Source organism: Ammodytes marinus (assembly GCF_949987685.1).
Source record: "Ammodytes marinus genome assembly, chromosome: 1".
NCBI classification, from domain to species: Eukaryota; Metazoa; Chordata; class Actinopteri; order Uranoscopiformes; family Ammodytidae; genus Ammodytes; species Ammodytes marinus.
Genome location: NC_137230.1, coordinates 1738130 through 1764620, shown reverse-complemented (window position 1 = coordinate 1764620; position 26491 = coordinate 1738130). Strand labels below are relative to the sequence as shown.

At 40.0% G+C, this 26491-nt stretch overlaps 2 protein-coding genes across 2 annotated transcripts; both read right to left on the bottom strand.

Annotated features, from left to right (window-relative positions):
* Nucleotides 1-16: 16 nt before the first annotated feature.
* On the bottom strand, nt 17-18744 carry mtch2 (mitochondrial carrier homolog 2). The gene is made up of 13 exons (XM_080034384.1): nt 18647-18744; nt 17536-17620; nt 16672-16778; nt 14243-14269; nt 12525-12578; nt 8159-8216; nt 7959-8010; nt 7817-7876; nt 7382-7475; nt 5062-5109; nt 3079-3146; nt 2925-3000; nt 17-1870 (listed from the first exon to the last, which is right to left on the bottom strand). The coding sequence occupies exons 1-13, from the start codon at nt 18731-18733 to the stop codon at nt 1784-1786; spliced, it is 903 nt and encodes a 300-aa protein (XP_079890510.1). The 5' UTR covers nt 18734-18744; the 3' UTR covers nt 17-1783.
* Nucleotides 18745-22271: 3527 nt separating this feature from the next.
* On the bottom strand, nt 22272-26491 carry LOC307267930 (low choriolytic enzyme-like). Its single transcript, XM_080050413.1, has 10 exons — nt 26405-26491; nt 26065-26098; nt 25905-25970; nt 25562-25714; nt 24858-24975; nt 24533-24711; nt 23819-23900; nt 23274-23398; nt 22935-22998; nt 22272-22506 (listed from the first exon to the last, which is right to left on the bottom strand). Exons 1-9 carry the CDS (start codon nt 26465-26467, stop codon nt 22943-22945), a joined length of 876 nt encoding a protein of 291 aa, XP_079906539.1. The 5' UTR covers nt 26468-26491; the 3' UTR covers nt 22272-22506; nt 22935-22942.

Below are 26491 nucleotides of genomic sequence, written 5' to 3'. Positions count from 1 at the left end.
GCGTTGCCAGGCAACGTATACACAATTTCACGGGAGTGAACTAGACTGCAGTGTTTACTCCTAAATGAATGAGCGGTAGCCTACTAAAACAAAGTTTACTTTGCCTCACCAGCATCATCAGATGAGTCGACCATTATTCATCTGAAATTGTCATTATTTACAACAACATAAACACATTACCTCATTGTGATCCATACTAACTGCCGTCTCTCGTTCATTCGCTTTCTGTGAGGACACGGAATCTTTCAGCTCCGTGAGAGGTGACAATGCATCAACTCATTGCAATCAGGTGTGTGTAGCACTGACTGGCATTAGTTGATGCTGCGTCACTAACCACTCTCACGGAGCCGAAAAGAGTCCGGTGCCCTCACACTTTCAACACACGGACATGCACTATATTGCTTCCTGCTCATTTGAATTTTGCACGCCCGGCACGAGCTAGAAAACAGCTTCACGACAGCTGGCGTCGTAAAAATACTACCGCTTTTGTTCAAAGGGGCCGCCAATGGACAATGTTACTCGTAGTGGCTTTAACTTCTTTTAAATCTAAAACTAAATGTTATCAGGAAGCCTCATTTAGAACAGTTTCATTTATTTCTTGCTGTTTTTAATTGTGTGTATACATCTTTAATTTGCCGTGTAGAGCACTTTGTTTTGAAAAGAGCTATACAAATAGTATATTAATGCTGTTAGAGCCTGTTAGAGATAAACATGATCCACATCATGGTGGACGGGGAATTTGACTGCATTCACCATTTATTCAGTCTTACAAATACATTGGGGGGAAAACATCTAAAATATGCAGTTTCATATTTTAAAAACCTCATTTTCTGAAACAGCTGTTCATTGTAGCTTTAAGCACATCTGGGAAAATATATCAAGTTAGGGAATGTATTGGGAATCTATTAGTGGATGAAAGTTAATTAATCTTCAGTACTGCTCACTGATGTTTTGAATGGAGACCAGGTTGTGATGCACACATTACTTGGCGGATACGTTCACATTGGTTCCTTTCCTAAACAGGATGTATAAAGGATCCCTTTTCCTTTTGATGGTGTTCATAGGTTGCGAGTACCATTTCCTACATTCTACACCAAGCAGCTTTAAAAGAAAGACCAGGTCAAAAAAAGCAGATTTTATTTGGGTCAGTTAGAATGAGTTGATGCAAGCACATGAGTGTTAGGAGGGCCCAGAGATAGGTCAGCTCTGGCTAGCTTCAAACATACATCCAAACATGCTCCTGAACCCTTAACCCCTCCTTTCATTAGCATTACACATCCACCAATAATTAACAACACTACAGCACATGACAGGAGGTCCCACTGGATCATATTATTATTTTAGACATAACCACATGCAACCAACCCATCCCAGCACACAGATGGAGGGGAGCCTGTCAATAGTTCATCTGTCATTATTAACATTATTACATAGGATCATTCAGACAGCTCGTGTGACGGCATGAGCCGGCCGCCCAGCACGATTTATTTGTACATGTGTGTTTTTAAAAGAGAAATGATTTATTGTTTTATGGGCCTGCTGGTTCAGCCTGAACTTTTCTGTTATTAAAGCAAACCCTGCTGGAAAAGAACCAGAAACCAATGTGCTTCATTTCACATGATGGCAGCTTGTTAAGAAAACAAACAAACAAAAAAACCTCAGTAAAGTAAACAAGTGCATACAAAAAGATTAAGTGCCCTCTGTCTAACCCCAGCTCAAGCAATGGCCATTTTTCTTTTGATTTTATTATCACAACTTTGTTCAGGTCAGTTCTCTAGAGGCTTTAAAAAAATCTCTTCTGGTCAATTGCGTACATCTTTCCTGCCGGAAGCTTCCGGAAAAATAAACTGTTGCCTCTGCTCATGTTGCCCTGCAATGAAGAGAGGAGAGAGTGTTATTGTGGACATGGTGTTTGTGTCAAATGACAGGAGAGCTTTCACAATGTGTCTATAAATGAGTATTTTCACAACACATTGAAAGGAGAATGTAGCCTTTACTTAGACAAGTTCTAAGTTTAGTGTTCAATCTTCAAAAGAAATAACAGTAGGACAGTGCCATAGTTTAACATACGTGTGGAGCCATTGAAATGAACGTTAACATTAATAGGAAACTGTCTTTTGGAAATCCTTGTTTACTTTCAGACTGACAAATCCAAGGAATTGTGCTATTGCACATACATCTTACATCATAACATCAATGGCAGAAACATATGCTTTCTTAACAGTCACAGGCAGCTGAATATCAGAGAAACTATCTACAGTCCTCTATAGATTATTGATTAGGACATAATCTATAGTTAGCTCTGTTTGGCTTTATCTGGCTTCAAAGTAATTTAAGCCATGACAACAGGGTTGGACTGACAGCCTTCATACCAGCCATGAACTGAACTAACACAAAAACAAACAGGTTAGGTGTACACTATCCTTAGATTCAGCCCAGAGCTGCTTTGTTAATAACAGGAACTTTACATGGTCCCATGTTGCCTTCATTATCATTTTTAATACTGTAGTGAAAAGCAAAAATGTCCTTGCCTAGTTAAACTGACAAGACATTTCTGTCCCACGTTAAAATAAATGAAGTGTTCTTACCCGACATGTAGGAATGTCACTTTGTATGCTACATTCTAACTTTCTTTTTAAGGTGGGAAAAAAATGCTTTAACGATATGTTCCAATTCAAAATGTTGAGTTTCTAACCATATAACCCACGTATTGACCCGTCAGTTAACTAAGCAATCAATGGAGAACAGGAGCTGATGGAAGAATCACCACAGTGATTCATCTAAGCTTTGTAGTCTGATTTGATGATTTTCAATTCAGACTTCCAAAGCAATGAATCCTATATGAAAGTAGCTGTATATCCTAGCGATGGTCAGTGATGGTGTTGATTGTGACGTGTGCATTCCTCCAGTGTTTGTGTGTTTACCTCTTTGCTTAGATGCCTCCAGCAGTCCACCCAGGTGGGATATACAGATGCATAGGGAGGCAGGCCTCCGTCAAGCCTGACAACAGTGGGAATATCAGTATGTTTCATCCAATACTTATGGGCATTTATACAAGCTATGAACCTGCCAACTTACCCGCAGTTATTGACAGCCATGAGGTTCGACACCAAAACAAAAGGGTATGTGAGCATACTGGCAAAGAACTGAAAAAGAGCACAGGAGGAACACCATCAAACTACAAGCTACACACTGACAGCTGTAGTGCTGCTGTGTGTGTCTCAACTACAGTCAGTACATTTACATCAAGCCCCAACCACAGCAAGTTCTACCAGCATCCAATGCAGAAGTAACAAAAAAATGCAGTTCACTGAGCGGCCACTAAGGGCAGGTACCAAAACAGAGCAACTTCTCATCGACTCCCATGTTAAATATGCCGTTTTCACAGCATTATTAACCTATTTACGGCCTGATCCAAAAAGCTATTCTAGTCCGTATGTTTAGGTCATATCTCCATGACAACACAGAGGAGGGTGAATTTTTTTGGACCAGGATTACGAATAATTGGGGGCGCGGCCTCTTGAGTGACAGCTAGCCGCTGGCCCTCACTTTGCCTCGGAGGTATACGTCAGCTAGATGGGCGTATCTCCCTCCACCCAAAGTCATATCAATGCCCTTTTTCGGTAAGAGGAAATGAGGCGAGTCAAAATCTGACAAGTTGGCGACGTGACATAGGTCAGGACGATTGGATGCAGTTGAATTAACTGAGGTCAGCCCGGATGCTACATCCATTTTATATACTATCTGTGGTGATAAGTCATCAAAGCTGGCGAATACACAATTTATGTACATCTTTAAATTTAGAAATGCCTTGTATTCGCCAAAGAGAAAATGTAGCATCTAATGAAAAAGTACAGTCTCAATTAAACCAGATCTTCAGAGTATTGATGACTGGGTTGCTTGTGAAGTGGGGAATAGAAACGGGAAGACTGGAAGTGACCAGAGCCGTGAGAGATGTTGAGATGCACGATGTAGCTTCATAGTGGCACCAGTCTGTATCTGGAGTATGAAGCCAAACATTTGAACATTTGCAGCCCAGTAGTAGTACAAAAGATTAGGAAGAGCTAGGCCTCCCTGTAATGTAGGCCTCTGTAGAAGATCTACGGGTACGTAGGGCTCTTACTATTCCATATAAATGAAATGAAAGTGACATTTAAAGAAAAATCTATGAAGGTAAATTGGGATACATTGGAACAGGTAGAGGAATTGTGAACGTGAGATGAAGGCCTAGTAGGTTGTATTTTGGTGCTTAGTGTGAGAGAGGAGAGAGAGAGATAGTTAGAAACTCCAGGGATTGTGTATATAGTCGGAATATATGACCTAATGCGCCTCCTTTTTGACTAATCGGACAAACAGCACTTCGGAACAATGCGTTCCGTTTTCATAACATTGAACCGTCAGCGTAGTGGCATGTCGATCTAATAGGAAATATTTCGGACCATTGAGATGTCGAAATAATGAGGCGTAGGAATTACGGCATGGCAGCTGTGAGGCTGTTGGAATGTGTTCACTGTTGTTTGCGAGATTAGATTAGACTAGATTCTTGAATCAGAAGAGAGACATCATCCCTTAGTGTGGTTCTCTGCTTCACAAAGTCTGCAGCCAGTTGATCCTTAGAAATGACAGCGGTAGCCATGGTTCCTCCGTGTATTGAAGTTTTGGTTGCTGTCAGCTGAGAACGAAGCTAGCTTACTTGCTGAGCTAGTAGCAGCACGTGTATCTGGGGTTTGTGCACTGCAACCTGGTTTGGCGAACTTCAAATTGCTCAATCTAAAAAGGGAAACTCTAAATTAAACCTACTACTGATGTTTTTTTTAAAACACTGGGAAGTTAAAAAATGTAATAAAATAAAAATAGCAAAAAGTAGACTGGGAGCCTTCCCTCATGTGTACGCTCGCTACATTTACAACCAGAAGTTCCAGATATAGAACATTTCCAGTCCAACCAACCTGTTTACAAGCATATTAAAAGTCTAGTTTCGGTCGGACTAACATAATAAACTGTTTTTTCTCTAACGTCATGTAAACGTAGTGACTGACTGCTGTTGTGTGTATCACTCACCCCTGTCACTGCCTGAGAGCAGTTCTTCATTTCTCCTGTGTGACTCATCTGTACAAAGGGACACATGAATGGCATTAACTTTGGACTGGAGCCTGAATGGAAGCAGGGATCTCAGCATGGAGGCAGAGATTAGGGTTTAAGGCCAGTTCTAATTAGTTGTGTCTATCTACAGCCCCAATTCCCCAAAAGTTTGGACAATATGTAGAATGTGAATGAAACAGAATGTGATCATTTCCTAATCCTTTTCGACGTGTATTCAATAAATAACAGTACAATTACATACAGTGCTGCTTGAAAGTTTGTGAACCCCTTGACATTATGGAATTTTAATGTTGACTGCGAAAACTCAGTCAACATGGCTTTCATGGGAGGGTTGCTGAAGAAGCCTCTGCTCTCAAAAAAGAACACATTTTCCAATTTCTTCCCTTAAGATCTCTTACTACATTGGTCCATTTCATCACTCAATTTGGCCCATCTGATTGTGTTTACCTGCTCGATTTAAGCAATGCAGCTCAGGGTTCACAAACTTTTTGTTGTCAAATAATTTGTTTTATCCATTTTAACAATTGATTTCTGGAAAAGAAAAATGTTGAATGGATTAACAAACATCTGTTATTTCATATAAAAAACTGATATTGATCAAAATGAATAAATAATGATTAAAATAAATAAAATTCCAAAAGGCTCAAGGGGTTCACAAACTTTCAAGCAGCACTGTACATGTGTTTAAACTGATTAACTTAGTTTTTTGTAAATATACACACATTTTAAATGTTGTGCCTGCAACACGTTTCAAAAAAGTTGGGACAGTGGCATGTTTACCGCTGTGTTACATCACCCTTTCTTTACACAACACTGAGGAAGTGTTTGGAACTGAGGACATTAATTGTTGAAAATTTAAAATGAAAATGATTTCCCATTCTTGTTTGAACTACAACTTCAGAGGCTCAACATTCCGGGGTCTCCATTGTGATATTTTGTGCTTCATAATGCAACACATTATTTCAATGGCAGACAGGTATGGACTGCAGACAGACCAGTCGAGTACCACTCTGTTCCTATGAAGCCAAGCTGTATTAAGATGTAGAATGTGGCTCAGTATTGTTAAATAAGAATGGACGTCCCTGAAATAGATGTTGTCTGGATGGCAGCATGATGCTCCAAAACCTGTATGTACTTTTCAGCATTACTGGTGCCTTCATATATGTGCAAGTTGCCCATGCCATGGGCATTAACCCACCCCCATACCATCACAGACGGTGGCTTTAAAACTTTGTATTGGTAACAATCTGGATGGTCCTTTTCCTCTGGAGCCCGGAGGACACAACGTCCATGATTTACAAAATCTATTTGAAATGTAGACTCATCAGACCACAGCACACTGTTCCACTTTGAGTCGGTCCATCTCAGATGAGCCCAGGCCCAGAGAAGTCTGCAGCATTTGCTGATATTAGCTTTCACTTTGCATGTAGAGTCTTAACTTGCATTTGTGGATGCAGCGACAAACTGTGTTTACAGACAATGGTTCTGAAGTGTTCCATGGCCCATGTAGTGATATCCTTTATAAAATCATGTCATTTTTAATGCAGTGCCACCTGAGGTCATGGGCATTACATTTTAATTTTGGACCTTGCCCCTTACGTGCAGAGATTTCTCCAGATTCTCTTAATATTTTAATTATATTATGGATTGTAGATGGTGAAATCATTCCATTATTTACAGGAAAGTTGTCTTTAAACTGTTGGACTGTTCTCCTATGCAGTTCTTCCCAAAGTGGTGAGCCTCACCCCATTATTGCTTGCGAAGAATGAATCTTTACAGGATGCCCCTTTATATCCATTCATGATAATACCACCTGTTACCAGTTAACATGTTTATGTGAGTAATGTTCCAAACAGGTATTTTTTTTCACATTCCACAGCTTTCCCAATCTTTTAATGCCCCTGTCCGAGCTTTTTTTAAATGTGTTGCTGGCATCAAATTCAGAATAAGTATATATTTAGGAAGAACAATGAAATAGATATGAGTAAAACATTAAATATATTGCCTTTGTATTGTTTTCAACTTGATTGTATGTGAAAAAGGATTAACATTCTGATCACATTCTGTTTTATATACGTTTTACATAACTTCCCAACTTTTCCGGAATTGGGGTTGTATCTATATCTATCGTATTGTATCCATCCATCCATCTATATCAACACATACACACATCTATCTATATATGTATATACTGTTTAATAACAATTCATATTTACTATCATTAATGGACCTGAAGGTTACACCTGAGCAGTGTAATAGTAATAAAGTGTGAGCATACCGAGTCATCAATGGCGTATGTATTGATGAGGTGAGCCAGCAGGTTACAGATCCACAGAGACAGGACGTCACCCAGCAGGCGAGGGATCAAACCACTGCAACAAACACAACCACATCACTTCACATCACTTGGATATGGGAAGAGAAGCAGCAGGTTTAGAATCATGGCCTCACTGGACTGAGACCTATTCTCAGGCTGGGTTAGGGTCTTGCTAACACAGATTGTGTGACAACTTCTAAGACCTTTCCCAATTTTTTGTGAGGGGAAAAAAAACACATTTTATGAATAATGTAATTTAATACAGCTACAAAGTCATTTGTTTTTAGCACCAAGGCAAACATGGAATGGGCTATTTTACATCGAAGCGATGAGAACACTGAAAGCAGAAAACGGGTGTATCTAAGAGATAAGACAGACAAGGAGAGTCAAACTCACGCAAAGAAGCCCAGTACGCCTTCTTCTCTGTAGACTGTCACCATGGACTCAAACACTCCACTGAGTAAACAGAGGAAAATAAAGCTTAAGTTTCACACAGCTCCTTTTCATTAGGTGTGTGCAGAATAATTAAAAACCTTACCTGTATTTTGTTTCTCTGCCAATGAACTGCACCATACATCTCAAAGTAATCACTGTAAGACAAGTTAGGGAAAACATTACTTGACATGCAGAAAGTTACATATTCACAACTGAAACCACTTCATGGCTCAAAATAATCCCATTCAGAATGCATAGGTTAGGTAGTTGAAGCCATGTGGAAGATTAGAGCAGCTGACGTACCATGGAAGGGATGTGTGACAATGGTGGCACAGGAACGAGCTATCATCTCTTTGGTTGTCTGGAAAAGACAGGAAAACGTTGGTCAATAAGGTGGAGATGCTAACACAGTGCTGAGATCCTATCTTTAAGGTATTTCCATTCATATATCTTTAAAAAGTGTATTCAAGACATAGGCCTAAAATAAGCACTCAAACAACAATTAACCATGCTCTGCTTCAAAGGTTCCAGGCCTAGCCACGATTGCTTCATTTCCAGGGTTAGCCTCAAGCGCCGGCTGCCCGCCATTTGGCTGAAAATTAACGCATTTCTGTCCGACTGCTCTTTTCCTCCTAACGTCCTGTGTCTTTCAGAAAAACGCTGATTCACATCCATTTCATAACATTGTGTTTTACCGTTTTAATAATTATATTTTATTGTATTTTTATTTCTTATAACAGGCCAGGTTACAGTAACCAATTACCATCTGTACTTGAAAGGAAGAAAAATATAGAAAGACTAAAGCTTTAAGTCTATTTGTTTATAGATCTGTTGGCAATCTCCCCTTACCCAATCAGAGTCAATCAGCCCCTCCCTCAGCTATATAACACTCTCCAGGCTCTCACACACACACACACACACACACACACACACAGGCTGCTGGAACCCAGATTGTTCCAGGCAGAGACAGAAAACGACTCTATTCAGATACATTCATATATAATAATAATAATAATAATAATAATAATAATAATAATAATAATAATAATAATAATAATAATAATAATAATAATAATAATAATAATAATAATAATAATAATAATAATAATAATAATAATAATAATACATACATTAATGACCAGGGTGAAGTTAGTTTAAAGTGGGATATTGGACAGACATTCATCAGCGATGTCTTACTAGTTTCACCCGCAGTAGACAGCAGAAGAGCGGTTAACACGCCCACCAGCCTTGGCACATGACTGGGCCCGGTACACTGATAGTACTAAACAGATTAACAAATAGACTAATTCAGAGAGAAGAGCAGAACTGTAGCTGATCTGATGTACACGTGAAGACCAATGTAGCCAGCACACAATGAGAGAAGTGAAAGTTGTGGTGGGACATTTCCAGTTACTGTGCAGGGTTTCCCCCAGAAAAGTTGATGGCCTGGTGGCAATACCAATTGCGATTATATTGGATAATATTGCGATTTAATAAATAAATGGTATTATGATTCTACTTGAAAATCTAGGCTTATTTCTCAATTTAAACGCACTATAGTCAATATGCTGTCGCTAGGGTAAAGGTTCGATCCAAACAATAACCAAAAACAGTTTTGATGAGGTCATGGATCATGGGAACAGCTTAAGGCCCGGAAACACCGGCCCGATAATCGCTGTCGTAGAGGCTGGAGGGGGCGAAGACAGGAATCTGTTTGGTGTGGGCCGTGAAATCGGCCTGAATCGGCAGATTCCATTTTCGGGTAGTCGGACTGGTGTGTTCTGAGGTCTTTACACTGGCTTCCAGTCACTCAAAGAATTGATTTCAAAATACTGATGTTGGTTTATAAAGCACTAAATGGTTTAGGGCCAAAATACATTACTGATATGCTGATAAGTTATGAACCGTCCAGAGCCCTTAGGTCGTCTGGGACAGGTCTACTTACAGTCCCTAGAGTTAGGACTAAACGAGGAGAAGCAGCTTTTAGTTTTTATGCACCAACAATCTGGAACAAACTCCCAGAGAACTTGAGGTGTGCTGCAACTCTCAGTTCTTTTAAATCGAGTCTGAAGACTTTTTTGTTTCCATTTTAACCTGCAATTTTCATTTTATTTGCTTCTTTTATTAAATCCAGTTTTCATGTTTTTATTTTTTATTTTTATTTGCTTCTTTTAATCGCTTTTAAATGTTTTATAATGTGTTTTATGTATTCTAATCTTGCCCCTGTAAAGCACTTTGAGTGGCCTTGTGTCTGAATTGTGCTATATAAATAAACTTGCCTTGCCTTGCCTTGCCTTGTGTCCTGGCCTTTAAGCGAGAGAACAGGACAAGGCATAATTGTTGGTCCATCACCATGACGCAAATAAAAATGTAAAAATAAATGCTTTCCTTCCAACATCAAAGACAGTAGCAGACTGGCACACTGTCAACCTACTGAAACATGCCTGTCCCTCTCTCTCATCATTCAGGTCTCAAAATGTACGTGTTGGCTTACTAGCCAAGGTGGCTGGTATGGATGAAAAAATGTACCAGCCAGAAATAATAAATTGTGTTTTACTATTGCATATGTATGGAAGTAAATGAGTGTCATCGGATTTTGAAAATAAAAAGCCATTGAATTTTAAGCACTGAAATGAAAGGGAAGAATATAATGGCTAGCATATATATAGAAACATGTTTGTACTCACCGAAGCACCATCGTTACTTGCGTTGCCGTTTGACATGGCTAAAACCTGATTTGCCTTCCTGCATCAGTCAGGGGTATCCAAGGCAACGAGCTAATATTCCCACTTGCTCTCTTTGTTGAACGCGATCTAGCATCTATGATCGATTGCTCTTCCTTGGGTCCCCAAAGTTTTACTCTGAATTTCATACATGGGATTTTGCAGTTGAATTTGGCACGTTGAATTTTTTAACGTTGAATATTTGATTTTGAGAACATTATAAAATAAAGGTGAAAATTAATTGTTTAAAATGTAATGAGTTAAATTCAGAGGCAAAACATTCAGATACATTATTTCAATGCATAAATATTCAGTGCTTAAAATTCAATGGCTTTTTATTTTCAAAATCCGATGACACTCATTTACTTCCATACATATGGCTATTATTACCTTTTAGTATGTCATCTTGTTTCATTAGAGATTCTCAATCAATATTATAGTGGTCTAAATGTGTTGCAAAATGCAGATAATATCCTATATTAGCCTATTCAGTGCCTCTTTATTGGGCATCAACTCGCGTATTATTGAAAAGATAGAATTGAGGCATAAAGGGCTTCATGTGGCGTTTATGCCCGTGAGACACAGCTGCCGGTGTGTTTCTGTTGTGTGAGACAGGTGAGTAACACACTCGCTGTAGACAGACAGTGGCCTGTAGACTCCTGTGAGTGTGAGCTCATGTGGCTGCTCGCTGCAGCCGAGGCTTCAGACCCTTCATGGTGAGTGTTCACAGAAAATGAATGGCTGACATAACGTTCACAAAGCTTTTATTATGAGCCCACAGGGATAGGTATTGCAAACTTCAAGCTTTCTGTGCTACTCTTTCATCGAGTAGGCTACAACTCCCACACCGGAGACATGTTGCTAGTGACTGATGCACTGGGCTATTCAGCGCTACGAGCGTCTTCCTGTCTCTTTCAAAATAAAATTAAACTCACGTTACGCCAGTTAAATGCATAGACTGTAAAGGTTAAATGCTTTTAATATGAAGCTGCAGTGGTAGGAAATGTTCCTTTTGCATTAGTAACACTGCACACTATAGATAGTAGGGGTGGGAAAAATAATCGATTCTCCGATGCATCGCGATTCTCTCTTGAACGATTCAGAATCGATTCAGAAAAGTTAATTAAGAAAAAAAATTAAATAAAAAACAACACAAGTGTGAGTTGTTAAAAGTGGCGAAAAAAGGGCAGAGAGCAGCAAACCCATATGACCTGCACTGGCTTTGTGTCTGTTTACTTTTTTGTTTGAGAGCTGAATTCCAAGCCATACTTTTTGCACAATGTGTTGAAATGACATAGAAAATAATAGAATAGAAATCCTATAGAAACATGTTTTACAAGAGTAGAAATAAAATTAAACTGAATGGGTTTAGTTTTTACATACTTCCATATTGTGTTGAAAGCTGCATTGATTATTGCACTGGTCATAGAAAGTCATATTTGTGACAAGAAAAGCTTTTTCTCTAAAACAATATTAGATAAGGCAATTCATCTGTTGATTGTATTTAATGATCATTAAAAAAGTAGGAAGTGATTAGAAAACTCTGAGTAGCAAACTCAGATGTGTATATAAATATATTTTTGAAAATCACACATGGGTATGTATGTACGTAAAAAAAAATTGCATCGAGATGCATTGATAATCGATTTTGCATCGTATCGTTGACCTCTGAATACGAATCAAATCTCGAGGTGCCAAGAGATTCCCACCCCTAATAGATAGTGTGTACCGGTGGTGAAACATGTTTATTATTATTACACTATCGATCTTAACATACGCATTGCATATCCGTGGGCGTCCGAAAAAATTTAATCAATTTAGGCATGGCGGGCCGCTATGGCTGTAAAACAGGGAATACAGGGAAACCCTACAGTATATTCTGATACCAGGCTAAGCAGAGAAGGCATTTGTATACTTCTATATTTTGAAGTGTAAAAGTGTCTTACCTCGTTAACAACGTGCTGTAGGGAGCCCTCTACAGCTTTCTGCTCACCCAGCACCTGGACAACACACACATTAGCATCATCTATCTTCACAGCTTTCAGCCTTTGGTCAAATGACACAGTAGAGACGGCCCAAAACATGACATGAAACTAAGGTCAATATTCAGGCTGAGCTTTAAGCCAGTCTGGATCATGGTGCCCCTTTCTGACCAGAGAGGACTAAACTACAGTACCATGAGTACAGTACTATGAGTACAGTACCATGAGTACAGTACTATGAGTACAGTAGGGGAGAACGGGGTAATTTGTCACACGGGTTGGTTGTCACAATCGTTATATCTCGGAACCAGAAGGCGCTGTTTGTGAAATTTTGGTATGTAAATATTCAGAATTGGGATAAGAGGTCACCTACATAGTCTTCCTTGGAGTTAGACTGCTGAATTTGAGGTGAGAGGACTGTTTGTGTTTTTCATGTCAAATTGAAAATATTTAGCTCCTCAGTATTTTTCTTCTAGGCTTTTACAGAATGGGTTTATAACAAAACACTTGTTACCCATAAAAAGTGTGAAGGGTATCTATAGTTTAGATTGTGGTTAGCAAGCTAATTAGTTGTCAGATGGTTGTTGGCATTGATGCTAGCAAAAAATTCAAGTTGGGGTTGGTCGTCACATTTTTGGGGGGGTTAGTTATCCAAAGGCTACAGCCAGAAAAGGAACCCAATAACGAAATAAATTGTCAAGCTGTATCCTCACTGACACCCAGAGAAGGAAAGAATAGAGCAGGAAAAGGCAGCTGGCATGCAAAGGAAAAAAGGGCAACAAAATCAAAACAACCCAGTGCATCCCAAACTAGACAAGCTGCCAAGGCTACAGTAAGTTATATAGGCCTATTTGTCAACTTGACAATGCAATTGCATTTTCAAATTTAGTTCTACTTTCTTTCCTTCTTTTCAAGATTATTCCCATTAAGATAACATTGTGACAAACAACCACATAGTATATGACAACCGACCCCTTGATGATTAATTACTTCTTTATTACAATAAGATAGAAAAAGTGAGGGGTACACATTTCAAGCCAACACTTTAAGCTTCAATGAAATGTAGGAATGACTATTGAAAGATGTTTAGGTGATGAGCAATTCTCAGTAGAGTAAAAAGTGTGCCTACTTACCCCGTTCTCCCCTACCATGAGTACAGTGCCATGAGTACAGTACTATGAGTACAGTACCATGGGTACAGTACCATGAGTACAGTACCATGAGTACAGTACCATGAGTGCATTACCATCACAGCAGATAAACACTCAACAGACCATGCAAAGCAATGGCCTGAACCTCAAATTGCTGCCGATGGTTGCCATGGTAACTTGTTGCCATCGCTGTGTCTATGTGTGAATGGGTTGGTATATATACCCCATTTAATTAACAAATAAAATATCTAGACTAGTGAGGAAGTCACACTCTTTGACAGTTGATGTGTGAGCTAAAGGCTTCAGAAAGCATTATTCTTAACTTGCTTTGCATTTGTATGAAGATTGAAAGTTAACACTAAGTAGATTAACCAATCCTGAACAAACCTAACCAGCCCCCCCTCCACCTTATTATATAATAGAGTATTGGATAGACGCTCTGTATTTTGGGCAGTGTAAATTACAAATTTACTGCTATCCTGCTGTATCTAATTTGTAAAAGTACAAACCATAAATGTGAAAAGAAATTACCTGAAGTCCGCCTTGTTCCTGACATTTCTGCAAACAAATAGAGGTGAAAATGTAAAGTCTGCCCATGTGAATAAAGCCTGACTTTAGTAACATAGAATCAATGTCATAGCCAATATGTTAAAGGTGCTACGAGGAACTTTGTAAGCTAGCGGCCCCTTTGGACCACAGCGGTAGTATTTTTAAGACGCCAGCTGTCACAAAGCTGTTTTCTAGCGCGTGCTGGCCGGTGCCAGTGTCAAATGATCAGGAAGCAATATAGTGCATGTCCGTGTTGAAAGTGTGAGGGCACGGATCGAATCGGCTCTGTGAGAGTGGTTAGTGACACAACACCAACTAATGCTAATGAAAAATTCCGTGCTCTCACAGAAAGCGAATGAACGAGAGACGGCAGTTATGCCTCGTTTCCACCGAGTAGAGCGGGTCGGGTCGGAGCGGCTCAGAGCGGGACAGCTCACTTTTAAGAATCTCGGTGGTGTTTCCACCGCCGACCCTACCCTTACTGGTAGGGCGGGGTTTAGGCTGGACTGCGATAGCCGCCGCCAGAATGTGGGTCAAACTATCGGGTTGTGGAACAACTGTGGTCAAGCCAGCGGTCTCTCGTTTTTGCTTGGTCAAACCAGCCGCTTCTTTATTTATTCCCCCCGTGTTGTTGTGAGCACAGAGACTGCTCGGTGCAACTCATAGAGACAGTGAGCGAACAGTGCTGGCTGCGGCAGCTACGTGACTAGCGTGACTACGTGACACAGTGTAACCAACTGATTAATTTATTGACAAGGAAAAACACCACAGTGCTGTGCTCACATTTTCGTCAAAACACAAGACTCTCTTCACTCTTGCCGAGATGACTACACAAGGCGGAAATGATTCTTTCGACCAATCAAATGACGGCAGTGTGTAGCTCCGCCTTTTTGGCACCCTTACAGGCGGCTAGTACCCCTACGGAGGAGTACTGAGATTAGGAGCGTCTCAGAGCAGTTAGGTGCGCTTAAACCGTACCCTACCCAACTTTTGGAAAATGAAAAGCCAAACTACCCGGACCGAACCGTTCCGATCCGACCCGCTCTACTCGGTGGAAACGAGGCATTAGTATGGATCACAATGAGGTAATGTGTTTATGTTGTTGTACATAATGACTATTTCAGATGAATAATGGTCATCTGATGATGGTGAAGCAAAGTAAAGTAAACTTTGTTTTAGTAGGCTACCATTCATTCATTTAGGAGTGAACACTGCAGTCTAGTTCACTCCTGTTAAGTTGTTTACACGTTGCTTGGCAACGCCCTCCGCTCTGACTACTTTTGCCTGTGATGGAGGAAGCAATTACTTTCTAAAAGATCAATTTTTAAAGTTAACGTATTAATTTAAGTTGTAAAACTGCTGTATAAAAGTAGTATCACACTCGAGGTCGCAATGTTGTCGCTCTATATCAGCGCTGCTGTGTTTGTCTTCACGTTTGTCCGCACTCGTACCTACGACAGAATCACAGCAGCGCTGATATAAAGCAACAACATTTGCGACCTTGAGTGTGATATTGCTTAAACATCAAATTAAATTGACATATTACAAATCTGTCTAGTAGGAAGAGGGCCATTTCAGGGTCGGTATTGAAGCTTTTGCGATCCCGTAATTCTTTCCAACTGGTGAAAGCCTGACAGATGATAACTCTCTTTTCCGCTCGTCTATCACTCTCCCTTTTAGCTTTTAGTTGTTCTTCATTGAATTTTCTTTTTTTCTTTGATGGTTCAGCCCCGGTATCAGCCATTATGATGACAAATAACTGTCTCAAAACAAGGCTTATGTACAGAAATCTCCTGCTTCCCTCACCTGGAGGGATAGGCTACTCAAATCGTGTTGCTGCTCCACACTGAAATCTGCGACCCATACGAATATGTGACCATAGAGCCTGCATTCACGAGCCGTAAATCGGACTGGGTGTGTGACCAGACCAAAGGCATTAATACAAGCTATATAAAAACAGCTTTCTTTGCACTGATGGTCTCGTTTGCTGTTAAAGGTAATTTATGATTATCAGAGGAAAAATGAGAATGTTTGAAAAATACTTAAAAGTTCCTCGTAGCCACTTTAAACCCATTTACACCGATTTTTATGCACTATTTCCAAAATTATTGTCAGCTCAAATTGGTACATTAGGTAAAAATTTGCAAGAATCTTGTTTATCTAAAAGCTAAAGTCAAGGTCTTAGTTTGATTGTTGCAACAAATATAATAATCATCTCCATATACGTCATACAGTAGAGCCAGATCTAACTGGTGGTTCTTTCAGTGAAAAAAAATAGTTCCAAAATAACACTTTCAATCTAGATTAGCCATATGCCCCCAAGAAAAACATTATTAGATTAAACAAAGTTAGAGGAATTTCACTTTACCTCCATACATGTCACTGTTTTCTTTTTTGGTGTGAAGGCCTACCTGCACAACTCTGCTGTGCACAACGGTGCCGATGGTGCCCGCACAGAGCCTTGGTCCAAGCCCATTGAAGAGACCTGCTTTTCCATCAATCTTGATGATGTGTTTGGCTGAAACATAGAGAGAGATGTACGTCACACAGTGGTCAACTACAGAAAAACTTAGATTTGTGTTACATTGAGAGCTATCTGGTGAATGCAGTTTGATTTGTATATTTCATTTTGGTTATGGTCACATCAAAACAAAAGTACAAGCATCTCCTGAGAGATCTTTTACAGGTCAGTGCAAAACGTGAATATAATATAATATAATATAATATAATATAATATAATATAATATAATATAATATAATATAATATAATATAATATATAATAGCAGCTCTGCTACTTCACATACAGTAGATCCCATCCTGCCCACATGTACGCAGCATTAGGAGAAAGCTGTATCACAAGGGCCATACCAAAGGTTAGCCTAGCACAGTATACTATGTTAACCATGTTCCAATTGATGCAAGCATCACAGTCATTTTAAAAACACATTTTTAAATGTTCCATTGGCTTCAGGTCATTTAAGTACATCATCTGAAGGCAGAGCCTTGAATCTCCAGTGCATCAAATCCAAGTGAGAGACAAGTCTGAACTGGTTTTTGTTAAGCTTACTTTATTTTGAAGTTTAAATAGGGTTTAATGGAAGGGGAATCTGTAGGGTAACCTCTAGTCAGTCACTTTTACATGGGAAACACTGACAAAACCACATAATACTGAGTTGTAAACATAAAAGTGACAGCATCACTGGCCGAGGTTGAATACCCATAGAGAGACACTAAGAAACAGTGGGTTCCATCATGTGTGAAGAGACAGACTCACCATAAGCAAAGAGTCCAGGCAGCTGGTAGACTTGTCTGCCAAACAGGTTCCTGCCCAGGGTGGGAGCGAGCGGCTCATGTCCTACCTGATAACACACACATCTTTATCAGAAAATTAACCTTTGGACCTTCTGCTTTCTCTTTCAAGCGTTTACTCAACGTGTTACCATAGTGGGCTCAAGGTCTAGTTCAATGTGTCATACGAATTCATTGAAGTCTATCTATGTTTATGTTTTAGCCAGTGTGAAGCACTTTGTGACTGAATGTGCTCTTGAAATGTGCTTTATGAATAAAGTTACTTATTTCTTACTTACATGACACAAACTTTCACCTTTGTAGTTTGGCTCTTAATTAAATAGCTGTGAAGCTACAAGAGGTTGGATGAATGACAAACGCTGACTTTAGCTTGTTAGCCTGTGCTAGCATTAGCTTACAGGATTTGAATGGGCCAAAGGGCGCCGGTCAGTGAAAAGCACAGCTCACACGTAGACAGAGATATGTCGTTACAGTGAGCTAACTATACGTGTAGTCTGCTGTCAAACAAACAGGACGTTAGCTTTGTTCTTTCAGCCGCTGTGTGTGAATGAAAACAATAAATGGATGTGCCCGTTGATCAAATAGATGTTAACAGCATGAAGGGATGTAGTAGGGATGGGTGTAATGATGCTTAGTTGTTTCTCTAACGTTAGAAACCGAATACTCTATGTAGTAACGTATGTCAAAACCACTGTCGGGACGATGAAGTGTCATTGCACATCCTGCACACTGACACAAACACAGCGTTACTGTCAATACATTTCGAGACAAGCTTCCGCCAACGGCAGTGTTGAGGAGGCGGAAGGTCATCTGGACAACACAAGGAGCTGATATTATTCTGGGAACGTTAGTATTAGATGTCTGCTCAGCTAGAGGCTCAGATAGTCATGCAACAAAGTGCTAGTCATTTTCTACACTGCAATTCATAAACCGATAAGCAAGGCAACATTAAACTGCGCTATTCTCAATGGACTTTGACAGTTTCCTCTTCAGGCTACTGACTTGTACTGCGTTAACAAGGGCTACGGAACCGGAAGTAAAGCCGGTCCGGGACCGGTAGCAGCTCCCGCTCTTACCTGGATCAGGACCTTAATGTACATGAGAGGGTGGGAGAGGACGGTGAGCCCTGATCCCAGCAAGACTTGGCCGCACGTGTCCGCCATTTTTGGAGAAACAGGGGAGACAGGAAGTGTTATTCTCTTTCATCTTGCGTCATAGGAGCCCCTAGCGCCCATTTTTGATCTCATTATTACGACACCGCCATCTAGTGTTCACACACAGCATGGACGCCGTACTTCACCTAAAATAACTCGGTCGGAAATAATCCAAAAAGCGAAAATAGCAATAGCAAGCACAGCAGCGAAGTGCAGTGATACTTTTAAATAACAATGCCAACAGAATAGATCAATTATTATTATTATTACTTATTAGGCGACAAGTAGGCTAAATGCAAATGTTTAAGTGAATTTGTCAGGTAGGCTACATGTAGCCTAAACATAAAGGAATTGGTAGCCTACATAACAATAAACATATGAGGCAAGTTGAATAATGTAAAATATGAAGATAAAAATATGAAATATAAAAAAGTACAGTAAAAATATTATAAAAAAGATATGTGCAGTTATAATTGATTGTAAGGAAACAATATACAAAAAAACTCAATATTTTGAATAGCTTAGTTTATACAGTAAAGTATCATCCCCAAATGCAACGATTTTGTTGATGCTCTTCTTATAGGAACTAGGATATATAGCTTACATTGTTTAAGGAGTTAATGAAAACTTTTAAAAGGTAGACCTATAATTGGTTTGTCATTTCATTCATAATTAATTTCTAATTGATTTAAAGATGTTGGCACAGTGTGGACCATTTAAAGAAAGACTAACAAGAATAATGAATGTTCCTTAAAAAATAATTAGTCTAGGGAATGGTTACATTTAAATACGTCAAGTTAGGTATATGCGTTGCAAAGATAATTTATGTGTATTACCGGAAAATGTGTTTCTTAATTTTGAGTGGTAATCAAAAGTAGATGGGAGTAGTACATTTTAAGAATGTGACAAGTTTTATTGAGAGTTAGTTCTTTGTGTATTTAGTATTGTTGTTCTGTTCTTAGCCTACTCACTAATGTGAGGGTTTTGAACATTAGAGAGGTTGAACCAAGGGATTCATTCAGCAAATGAAATGATTATGAGGATATATGTAAGTTTACTGTCATGGTCATTAAATGTCTTTTGAATGTGCAACTTACTTGCAATTTCTTTAATATTTAACAATAATTGTTCATGAATGGAGGAGGGATGATTACAGCAAGCAAAACCTGTTGAAAAATGAAGAACTCCATTCCTTAGTGCAGTGCTTCTCAAATGGTGGGGCGCGCCCCCCTGGGGGGGCGCTGTGAGTTGTCAGGGGGGGGGGCGCGGGCTGCCTTGATTTCCAACTGACAATTTTTTATTTATTTTTTTAAGTGCTAGCAAGCGCGATGTGTGCTTATGTATGGTCATATCCGCGCAAAAGGCCGCGATTTGCAGTAAATAAATGTCCGCATGTGTCTCCAAGTGTCTCTGTAGGCTATTTAAAAATAAATCAAGCAAGTAGACTAATAATAACATTAATGAATTATTGTTTATCGCATCACAGAAGGCCTATTGGCCTATAATAATAAAAAACACCACCTTAACTATGTTTACAGTTTACATTTTTTTGAATGAAATGCAAACCTCAGTGAATCTTTTGCTCTTGTTTCTCTGTCCTGAGATTCACACAGACTGAGCAGTCTTGTTTAAATGTTACAAATTGAGCTAATAAATTGAACTTAGAATGTTTTTGCTGCAGAAGTTATCTCAGCTAATTTGTGTTATCTAATTTGATAATAAGGTGATTGTATGCAGAATGCTCGTGCCAGAAACTCATACAGTGGTTTTGTACAGGTAAATAAATAAATATTAGCAGGTTCTCAATAGTATTTCAATTTAGGGGGGGGCGCAAAACAATTTCTGTCCCCTAGGGGGGGCATGACAGAAAATAATTGAGAACCACTGCCTTAGTGTCAGGCTGTTTGGGCAAACCGTGAGACATTGTATGTGCCAGTAGGGGGAAGTCTGTCCCTGTCCTGCGTGGTCTGGCATTGTGGAGTCGCCTGGACGGGACAGTGGATGATGGCAAATACAACGGTGGAAAAGGGCCTTGGTAATGCTGTCAAAGAGAGCTGGAGGCACCGCTCCACCAAAGTGGCGATTTCAGCCAATTCATCTGGATTCATTTTGGATTTCCTGAGTGTTGACCAATCAGACAAAGGCTCCTATGGCTGCAAGGTTACATTGAGTAATGGTCAAATTGACCAGGGACATTTGTTAATGTCACTGGAGCTGTCCCCTCTCAGAGGAGTGAATTGCACAGGGTTTTGGTATGTGCTTCTCTCTGTCTTCCCATGGTTCTGGGATTGGCTCATGTCTGAGGTCAGATGTGGAGCCTCAGCCACTTCCCAGTAAGCAGTCCACTCATGCAGCTGTGTACAGAGAGCAACCACAGGCGGCTCCACAGCCTCCACCTCCATGCCCTATACCCAAGAAACAAGCCCCGGCACCCAAGAAAGGTAGCAAAGCTCTGCCCAAGTCCGAAAAGAAGATTGAGGTGGTGTACGCGGACATTTCCCAGGATGCACTGAGGAAACGGAGCCAGCAGACAGCCTGACCAGTCCACAGTGTACTCAGCCCTCAGTTTTCAGCCTGCAGGCAAGGCAAAGCGGAGGGTTAGAGTTGCAATGCTGTCTGCTGAAAATCAATTAAGTGTTGCTTTTAGTGGGATTCAACTCAATCCTCCCAACTTTTCGATGTGGAATCTATTTTGCTTCTCAACTGGTGGGATTGTTTTAAGCTACTGTCATGTGCCCCCTTTAAATAGCCCCTCGGGGACGAATGAAGTGATTTGAATTGAATTGAACTCAAACACAGTGCACACTTCTCCATTGCATTCTGCTGCAGACGTTTGTGGCTGGACTCACCTTAGAACCTCTGTGTGGACAGCTGTGTTTCCATCCAGGTTTTATACATGCTTTACTGCGTCTGTTAGCCCTATGGATTATCTGTGTACTAAGACATATAAGGAATCAGCTAAACAAACAGGCATGAAGTCAAATGTGGTTTGGACCCATAACAGACATAAACATGTTCATACAGGTGGAATAAAGGAGCTTTGTTAGTGTCACAGCCATCCATCAGGTGCTCTCATGATGTCCTTTTGTCCAATGCATATTTTCTCAGAAATACAAGTGTGTGTGTGTGTGTGTGTGTGTGTGTGTGTGTGTGTGTGTGTGTGTGTGTGTGTGTGTGTGTGTGTGTGTGTGTGTGTGTGTGTGTGTGTGTGTGTGTGTGTGTGTGTGTGTGTGTGTGTGTGTGTGTGTGTGTGTGTGTGTGTGTGTGTGTGTGTGTGTGTGTGTGTGTGTGTGTGTGTGTGTGTGTGTGTGTGCGCGTGTTTGTGTGTTTATCTAGCATCTGTTCATGAAGGCCACAACCTGAGAATGTGAACATTGCTGATCACTGTGCAGGTTAACATTGAGTTCTGCAGAATGTTCATTTTGTTTTTTGATTAAAGAGAACTGTAAACTCATACACGTGTCATACATTTATTTTCTGTCCCAAATACAGTATGTATGGATAGTAGCAAACAGAAACAGGATAACTTGGGGTTGATATATGTCAATATAAATCTTTTATTTATTTTTGCATTCAATAAATCTTGCAAGCCATTCTGATATTGTTTTATATAATTGTACATTTGTGCTGATGTCACTGGAGTCTTCATTTCCCATTTGGACAGCACAAAAACTAATTTAATCAAATTCTGAATTGTATTAAGCACATGCACTGAGCACAAGAGACATGTATGGTTTTGTAGATGAGAGGGTTACATCAATCTGCCATTTCCTCTGGACTTCCTGTTGAGAGAAGAGTGAACGGTTAAGGGAGTGTGTATTGACTATGTACACACACACACACACACAAACACACACACACACACACACAGACACACACACACACACACACACACACACACACACACACACACACACACACACACACACACACACACACACACACACACACACACACACAGAATTCCTATTGTTAGCAGATTGTTGACAGTGTGATAAAGCAGTAAGAAAAAGCAGAATTGTGATGTTCTGTCTTCTACCACAAGCTTTCTCTCACAATCGTTTAAATGCAAAATCCCATAAACAGTGAAAAGATGAAAGATTCCATCATACTGTGAATCCAGATTGAGCTAAACACTAAACTCATACTAGATGACCTCTACGATTGTGTTGACAGAGCAATATAGGAGAATATATCCAAACCTACTTACCTTCACTTCTAAAGGAAATCCTCTCCTGGCACAGGTTTCAGGTCTGGTCTGGAAGCAGTTGTATCTGAAATGAATTAAAGAAAGCAAAACCTGTGAAAGGGTTTATGGTTGATAGTTGTTTATGCTGCTGCTGCAGTGAACATGGACATACACATGTTGTGTCCATTTAGTCAGTTGAAAGATAGTATGAGAGAGTTCTGCTGGTGGATGGTAAGGCTAGGCTACCTGCGTAAACAGGTGAGAGAGTAGGCAGCTCAGGAGAAATACAGTTTAAACAGATGTATCAACTAGTAGGAAGTTGTTTAGAAGTATAGACTCCATGGGTTAAAGGGTACATACTGCAGCCATAAAGGCGGTTGACACGGAGGATGTCAGTAGAACTCATCTGGGTGGCCCTGCCAATGGCTACATTGCTGTTGGGGATGGGAACGATGGTTGGCTCCCTGTTCCTGGAAAAGGCAAACCTATAGTGCAAATACACAGTATGGATGAGAGGTTTTAATGTACAACCATGCACAGTTTTCTAAAATGCTCAGATCATCTTATCATATTATCATGGTAGGAAACATTTGCCTAGTCATTTGTTAAGAATAGTGAATGACCACCAGATGATGGATTATTCACACAACCAAACTGTAGGATTTTCAAGTTTGTCCTTTGTCAACACTTACATGCCTATCATTGAATTAGTTATTCCGCTCCACTGTGTGGCCAGTGTGGAGAGAAAGAGTGATTGCAGAGGTCAACTCTTTCAACATCCAATGGACAATGTGAGTATGGCTTTATTTGAGGACATTATGTAAACATGCAAAGTTGTGTTAATTCCAATATTCTAAAGTTTTGGTATGGTATAAATGAGCTCAATGAATGAACTGAGACGTTACCTTCCATAGTGCATGATAGAGTTGTAGTCATAGGGAGTGCCAAGGTTCCTTGTTTGGATCCTTCTGAAATTGTGCTCCATTCCTGTATGGGATCAAACAGATCAGTGAATGGTTGTTTTATTACACTGTGCAAGTCAAGATGGCTGAAAAGTGCAGTAAGTGAAATGATTGAATATTTATTGGAATGTGGTCGTTCATTCCTGAGCTCTGGATAAGCACATTAACATCCGACCAACAATATGATGAGCTCGAGTCTATTTAATATGCATGATACAGTAAGCATCTGAAAAGAGGTATGCATATTTATTAATGCAAATTATAGATATATCATATCAGTTTGATAAACTTTACAGAACTTCGGTTTAGGTGATGCGGGCTATGCTTTGGTTCTCATGACACAATAAGTATTTTGAACCAATCACAGCTGAATCTGCCCAAACGTTCTATAAAAACAATGACTGTTGCCTTGGTTTGCTTTGGTCTAGCCCACACAGTCCTGTCAAATGGTCTGGAGGGTTAAAAAGCGATTATTTAGATTAAGCTTTACAATGTATTATTTATGTTTTTATCACGTTTTTGTATAAGCTTATTGAGACACCCACCTTTGACATCATAAATGTTTTTTTACATTTAAGAAAAAAAAATCCATCAATATTCTACATAATTACTTGTTTTTTCAAATAGTTGTTAAAGACTGGTTGTAATGCGACCCACCAGGTATGACATTCTGCAGTAGGATGCGGACATTGCTGTCCCTGTCGGAGCGGGTCTGCTCATGGTTGAAGCCCAGAGCGTGGAGCAGCTCATGCTGGATGACCTGCTGGAACACACAGCCCTGCCGACTCAGAGACACTGTCTGGCCACGACCTCGCCGTCCGACGAATGAGAAACACCTGACAGAGAAAAGTCAATTCAACTACTGAACAGTCAAAATCACCCTGTGTTTGTCTACATGCTCAGATGTAAGACACATGTGTGATTAGGGTCTATGAATCCATCCATGCTGGTATATGTGGTATGTACATTGGCTGGTCCATACCCTGAGAGAGACTGGATGTCCACAAAGTCCGTCTGACGATTCAAGGGGGTGAAGCGGATGCAGGTGGACTGAGCAAATGAGCGCAGCCCTGTGACGATGGTACCCCTCTCTCTTCGGGCTTAACACCAACATAAACACGTGTTATCACTTTAGTTCAGTCATAATAAGTCAGACTTTATTTGGCATTATATAAAAATCAGTACTCCGTACCTCCTGTATTACTGTATTATACTGCCACCACTACAGCTACTTGTACTACTGATTCTGTTAATGCAGATGCTGCTGCTGAGACTCGTTTTAAAGGAGAAATGGACTGTATGTAAAAAGCCCTTTCATTCCATCAATGGCTGGGAGCTACCATGCAGGGTACTGGACGGCACATGAGGAGGTTGGGGTTCAGTAGCCTATCATTCTCATGAGTCTTTAACATTTAGACAGCAGGAGCAGGGGGTCAGACTGCTAACCTTGTGATTAATGGACTACTTCTGCTACCAATGATATACTGATTCTACTAGCCCTACACCTGCCATTGCTAATGCTGCAGCAATTGCTTCTATCAGTTCTACTTCAACTGCCACTACTACCTTTTGCTAAGACTAGCCTACTAGCCGAACAGCTTCGACTAACTTTTACTGCATGTGATATTTGTGGATTATGAGCACTTTATTAGTTGTATTTACTAATACAAAGATGTTGAGACTCACAGAACTGATTGGAGATGCGATAGGGAACATAGACGTTGCCATCAGTGGCTTTTGGCCACAAGCAGCCTCTAGCTGTGCAGGGATCAGCGTTCTGCAGTCCTGTTGGCATTGCTATGTCTCCAAACATCACTAGAGGCTCATCCAAGTTCTTTCCTGCAAAATGGATTGAGGGTGGTTGAGAAATGGAATGGTGGCTTCATGTTACTACTAATGTTTGAGTCAATGTTTGGTTCTATTTTTAAGGTTAGATCATGTTGGTTTTCAGAGAGTGAACATGTGCAGCTAGAATGATCATTTCACCAAAGAGAAGGAAATAAAGCAGGTTGAGTTGAGATGAACTTACCAACATTAGCATTTGCCTTCTCTAACAGCGTGGAGACACTGAACTCCTCATCATCAATGGTGTTGCCTGCAGAGTAAAGTAGTTTGTTCATGTGTCAGTATCATGATGTAAGAATACATATTTATTGAATTTGAATGTCATAAAATGACCCATGTCTTACCAGAAGCCTCATCACTCTTTTCAATAGAAGCATGCTATTAACACACAGAGCAAAATAAGTTGGTTGAATACAGTGGAATGGATATAGAAGCATGGTGGTCATCTGAATGAAGGATGTGAAAATGTTCTTCTACAGTATGTGAGTTCAGATAAAAAGTTGAGTTCCAGCAGAGATCTGATTTCAGTTTCAGACTATTATACTATTGTAAATATTATTATGACTGAAATGGCTGTACACGTTCAGAATTGACCATAGAAATGTCTTTAGTATCTATTTTAAATTAGTGACAGATTGCGTGTCATACTGTCCATATGCATGTCAAGTGTCTGCTCATGCTTACCTGTAAAGTCAAACTGTGGACAGAGAAGAAGAGGACACTGAGCACGGAGGCCTGAAGCATCATGGCTGACTGTAGGACAGCAGCAGC